This window comes from Bombina bombina, chromosome 9 (genome assembly GCF_027579735.1).
Source record: "Bombina bombina isolate aBomBom1 chromosome 9, aBomBom1.pri, whole genome shotgun sequence".
Classification (NCBI taxonomy): domain Eukaryota; kingdom Metazoa; phylum Chordata; class Amphibia; order Anura; family Bombinatoridae; genus Bombina; species Bombina bombina.
Window position 1 is genome coordinate 159,045,134 of NC_069507.1, and position 6,000 is coordinate 159,051,133.

The following is a 6,000-nucleotide window of genomic DNA, read 5'->3' on the forward strand; positions in this document are numbered from 1 at the left end:
ACCCAAGCCTCCCTGGGAGAAAGTGAAACAAGTACAAATTTTAAATGTACTTTACAGCAAAAGGATGCAAAATAAATAATTAATGTACATTGCAATATTGGTTCACTTGCAATAATTAAGTATATACGCATTGTTGAAATGTCAAGTTTAATGGTCCTCAAAAGTTTAAGATATATAAAGTGTTGAGAAAGAGAGGAGAGAGAGAGAGGAGCGAGAGAGTTTTCTATAAATATGGGATCCTGTTTATAACAAAGAGTGAGGAGAAAGGTGTTAGAGGACCAGGAATTAAATAGGGAAGGTCAATTTAAATAAAAAGCAGCAGTTTAGTTGTACTGTACCTGTTGAACATACAATGAGGCTTTATGATAATTATATTGTAAATATCTTCTTCTTTTTCTCTTCACACAGGAAATCATCAGAGATCCATTTCAATTTGCTGAACAAACAAAGTCACTTAAGACCCCCAGCGCTACCAGCTGCTGTGAATCAAAAGGCTGTTGCTAAGAAAGATGATTTAGAGAGGTCTATGTTAGGACCGTCAAATTTTCATTTTATAGAACAAATTAATTAAACATAATTAGTCTATAATTATGCATATGTTAATATGTTGTTTAATTTTTGTCTAATGCCAATATTAAAAGTGATTTTCTACCTCAATTTTTTCCATTACTATTTTTTATGCCAGTACTAAACCATAATTTAATTGGAGGTGTACCCAGAATTCCATGTATCATTTAGTTAACAGCCAGATTACGAGTTTTGTGTTATAAATGTCTCGCTAATAACTTGAAGTTATTTCCACCGCTCATCTTTAATAGCGCTGCTATTACATGTTTGCAAAAACCCGGCGTTTGCGGGTTATATGGCTGCGTTGAGCTCCATACCGCACACAAATACAAGAAGCGCTTTGAGCTGCTTTGACGTGCTCGTGCACGATTTCCCCATAGACATCAATGGGGAGAGCCGGCTAAAAAAAAGCCTAACACCTGCAATCGCGAAGCATAAAGCTCTGTAACGCAGCACCATTGATGTCTATGGGGAAAGAAAATGTATGTTTAAACCTAACACCCTAACATAAACCCCATGTCTAAACACCCCAATCTGCTGCCCCCGACATTGCAGACACCTACATTAAACTTATTAACCCCTTATCTGCTGCCCCCAATGTCTATGCCACCTACATAAATTTATTAACCCCTAATCTGCCGCCCCCAATATCGCCGCTGCCACTATACTAAAGTTATTAACCCCTAAACCTCAGGCCTCCCACTTTACTAACACTAAATAAATATATTAACCCCTAAACCTAACCCTAAGTCTAACCCTAACGTAACGCTAACACCCCTAACTTTAACATAATTAAAATAATTCTAAATAAAACCTACAGCCAATAGGATTGAGCTTGCATTCTATTGGCTGATTGTAACAGCCAATAGAATGCGAGCTCAATCCCATTGGCTGATTGGGTCAGCCAATAGGATTGAAGCTCAATCCTATTGGCTGATTGCATCAGCCAATATGATTCTTTACCCTTTAATTCCTATTGGCTGATAGAATTCTATCAGCCAATCGGAATTCAAGGGACGCCATCTTGCATCGTGGCAGCGATGTCCAGAGTGGCAGATTAGGGTTTAATAATTCTATTTTAGTGTTTGCGATGTGGGAGAGCCTTGGTTTAGGGGTTAATAGGTAGTTTATGGGTGTTAGTGTACTTTTTAACACTTTAGTTATGAGTTTTATGCTACAGCTTTGTAGCGTAAAACTCATAACTACTGACTTTAGATGGCGGTACGTATCTTGACGGTATAGGGTGTACCGCTCACTTTTTGGTTACCCAGGCAAAACTCATAATAGCGGCACTATGGAAGTCCCATTGAAAAAGGACTTTTTTAAAAGTGTGGTACTGACGTTGCATGACGGCCAAAAAAGTATGTGGTACACCTATACCTGCAAGACTATACTATAGCAGCGGTAGGGAAAAAGTAGCGTTATGAAGCTTTTTCACTCATAACAAAAACTCATAATCTAGCTGAGAGTTCTCAGCAGTGTGTTTGTGCTATACTATGCACGCTTACTAAGTTTATAATTCATCAGAAAATGGTCCATTGAAAATAAATAAATCTTAAACCCTTAGTTCACAAGCAATTGTCATCCAAGACATTTATTTTTTTATTACAAATTAGCAAAAAGATTAATTTTGTCAATTTGCACCATCATATATTATGCAGAAATTATCTATAAATAAAATATTTGAAAATTCAATAGTCCAAAATGTCAACCTCATCGTTCTTGTATGTTCTTCATTCATCTTGTGTTACGATGGCTGCGTTTTCCACCTTTAAACAATAAATAGAATACATTACATTTGATAGACTTTATTGCATCTGGATATCCTACTTATAACACCGAAAATGGCATTAAAGTTTCTGAAATCACATTTTTGTGGAGTTACATGCACTTGTCTCATGTAAGTAATACCAGGGTTTGGGCTATATTTCCCTTTACAGTAAGAGTGGAGATTTTCTTTCACATGAGATAATTGCTAACATGAACTTTAAAGAATAAAGGTTAAATATTCTGTAGAGTGGGGCACAAAGAACTGATATATTATGTTCTCTGCTTTATTCCTCCAGTTATTTTGTTGGTAGGTTTGTCTTCTCTGCACATTTGAAGGTCAGTGTTAACCAACCTCATTAGTTCAAGATCACTATTAATATCCTTAGTAATTTTTATTGCCCTCACAGGCCTTACAAAGCTTTAACAGTTATAATCTATTTAATTTGCAGTGTAGATTGTTTGGGTTTCTGATACCATTTGAAAGATTTCTGTCATTGCCTCTCATATGGGGTTAGCTTTAAACACTCTGTTTCCTTATTTTATATATATGCTAATAGTAGGGTTATACAGTGTCCTCTCACGAGGCAATGGCAATCATATCAGGTAACAAACATACTATTTATATAATGAAATAAATTACAGATATGCTATGATCTTGTTAGGACACTACCTTGAAAATGTTAGATAAATCATAAAGCTAATTTCCATTACATGAATGTCTGAAATACCATGTTTATCGTAAATATTGCATCACACTGCAGAGTATAAAAACATGCCATGGAAATTATAAACAAGGAGCCCATAGCTTCAAGGGTATTGACGCATTTATGACACATACTGTGTGTGTATATATATATATATATATATATATATATATATATAGCCCTAAAAAATATATTTTATTTTTTTGCCGTCACACGTGACCTCTTAAACCCTAAGTTCAGAGAAAACCCTGCCTAAAGTGCCAAAAAAAATGTAAGTATTTTTGTTACCACTCCCTTTAAAAAGAAATAGAACCTTTGTTTTTTTTTTATTATATACCTGTGAAAACTGTACATATTTTTGGGATAAAAAGAGCTTTCAGAGGATGACAATTTCAACTAGCTATTTATTCACAGAATTTGGAAATTATTGTAAAATTAACAATAAAAAATTAACAAATGTATATAAAAGACTATCACATTCCACAAAAAAACCTGTAGCTTTCTAACTAGAAAAATAATCTCAAAATGTGTTCAATGGCATCATCTGATTCAACTAAGAACAAACATGAACACAATTTGTATTGTTTTTTCTCCAACATAGGTGTGTCCGGTCCACGGCGTCATCCTTACTTGTGGGATATTCTCTTCCCCAACAGGAAATGGCAAAGAGCCCAGCAAAGCTGGTCACATGATCCCTCCTAGGCTCCGCCTTCCCCAGTCATTCTCTTTGCCGTTGCACAGGCAACATCTCCACGGAGATGGCTCAGAGTTTTTTGGTGTTTAAATGTAGTTTTTATTCTTCAATCAAGAGTTTGTTATTTTAAAATAGTGCTGGTATGTACTATTTACTCTGAAACAGAAAAGAGATGAAGATTTCTGTTTGTAAGAGGAAAATGATTTTAGCAACCGTTACTAAAATCGATGGCTGTTTCCACACAGGACTGTTGAGAGGAATTAACTTCAGTTGGGGGAAACAGTGAGCAGACTTTGGCTGCTTGAGGTATGACACATTTCTAACAAGACTTGGTAATGCTGGAAGCTGTCATTTTCCCTATGGGATCCGGTAAGCCATTTTCTTAATTTTCAATATAAGAATACAAGGGCTTTAAAGACTGGTAGACATTTTTCTGGGCCAAAACGATTACTATATAAGCATGTTTAATGGTTTATAACTTAGGAGAGTTATTTTAATCTTGGCAAATTGTTAAAAAAACGGACAGGCACTGTATTGGACACCTTTTTCACTGGGGGCCTTTTCTAGTCATAGGCAGAGCCTCATTTTCGCGCCACTAATGCGCAGTTGTTTTTGAGAAGCAAGGCATGCAGATGCATGTGTGAGGAGCTCAGATCCACTGAAAAAGCTTATTGAAGGCGTCATTTGGTATCGTATTCCCCTCTGGGCTTGGTTGGGTCTCAGCAAAGCAGATACCAGGGACTGTATAGGGGTTAAATGTAAAAACGGCTCCGGTTCCGTTATTTTAAGAGTTAAAGCTTTCAAATTTGGTGTGCAATACTTTTAAGGCTTTATGACACTGTGGTGAAATTTTGGTGAATTTTGAACATTTCCTTCATACTTTTGCGTATATTCAGTAAAAAAGTGTGTTCAGTTTAAAATTTAAAGAGACAGTAACGGTTTTATTTTAAAACGTTTTTTGTGCTTTGTTACCAAGTTTATGCCTATTAACATGTCTGAACTATCAGATAGACGATGTTCTGTATGTTCGGAAGCCAAGGTTCCTATCCATTTAAATATATGTGATAAATGTGACAAACAAAGTAGGGACAATGATACCACTGATAATAATGTTGCCCAAAACGATTCCTTAAGTGAGGGGAGTAAGCATGGTACTGCATCATCCCCTTCTATGTCTACACCAGTCTTGCCCACTCAGGAGGCCCCTAGTACATCTAGTGCGCCAATCCTCCTTACTATGCAACAATTAACGGCTGTAATGGATAATTCTATTAAAAACATTTTAGCCAAAATGCCCACTTATCAGCGAAAGCGCGACTGCTCTGTTTTAGATACTGAAGAGCATGAGGACGCTGATGATAATGGTTCTGACATGCCCTTACACCAGTCTGAAGGGGCTAGGGAGGTTTTGTCTGAGGGAGAAATTTCAGATTCAGGAAAAATTTCTCAACAAGCTGAACCTGATGTTATTACATTTAAATTTAAATTGGAACATCTCCGCGCTCTGCTTAAGGAGGTGTTATCTACTCTGGATGATTGTGACAATTTGGTCATTCCAGAGAAATTATGTAAAATGGACAGGTTCCTAGAGGTCCCGGTGCCCCCCGAAGCTTTTCCTATACCCAAGCGGGTGGCGGACATTGTAAATAAAGAATGGGAAAGGCCCGGCATACCTTTTGTCCCTCCCCCTATATTTAAGAAATTATTTCCTATGGTCGACCCCAGGAAGGACTTATGGCAGACAGTCCCCAAGGTCGAGGGGGCGGTTTCTACTCTAAACAAACGCACCACTATCCCTATAGAAGATAGTTGTGCTTTTAAAGATCCTATGGACAAAAAATTAGAGGGTTTGCTTAAAAAGATGTTTGTTCAGCAAGGTTACCTTCTACAACCAATTTCATGCATTGTTCCTGTCACTACAGCAGCGTGTTTCTGGTTCGAGGAACTAGAAAAGTCGCTCAATCAAGCATCCTCTTATGAGGAGGTTATGGGCAGAGTTCAAGCACTTAAGTTGGCTAACTCTTTTACCTTAGACGCCACTTTGCAATTAGCTAGATTAGCGGCGAAAAATTCAGGGTTTGCTATTGTGGCGCGCAGAGCGCTTTGGCTAAAGTCTTGGTCAGCGGATGCGTCCTCCAAGAACAAATTGCTTAACATACCTTTCAAGGGGAAAACGCTGTTTGGCCCTGACTTGAAAGAGATTATTTCAGATATCACTGGGGGTAAGGGCCACGCCCTTCCTCAGGATAGGTCTTTTAAGGCTAA

At 37.4% G+C, this 6,000-nt stretch overlaps 1 protein-coding gene across 1 annotated transcript in view; it reads left to right on the forward strand.

The window, feature by feature from the left end:
* LOC128640114 (arsenite methyltransferase-like) overlaps positions 1–657 on the forward strand; it is a 172,792-nt gene extending 172,135 nt beyond the window's left edge. Inside the window, exon 11 of the mRNA XM_053692460.1 lies at positions 409–657. Coding sequence (XP_053548435.1) covers positions 409–504 — 96 coding nt within the window. The 3' untranslated portion in view covers positions 505–657. The remainder of the gene's footprint in view (positions 1–408) is intronic.
* Positions 658–6,000: the final 5,343 nt, after the last annotated feature.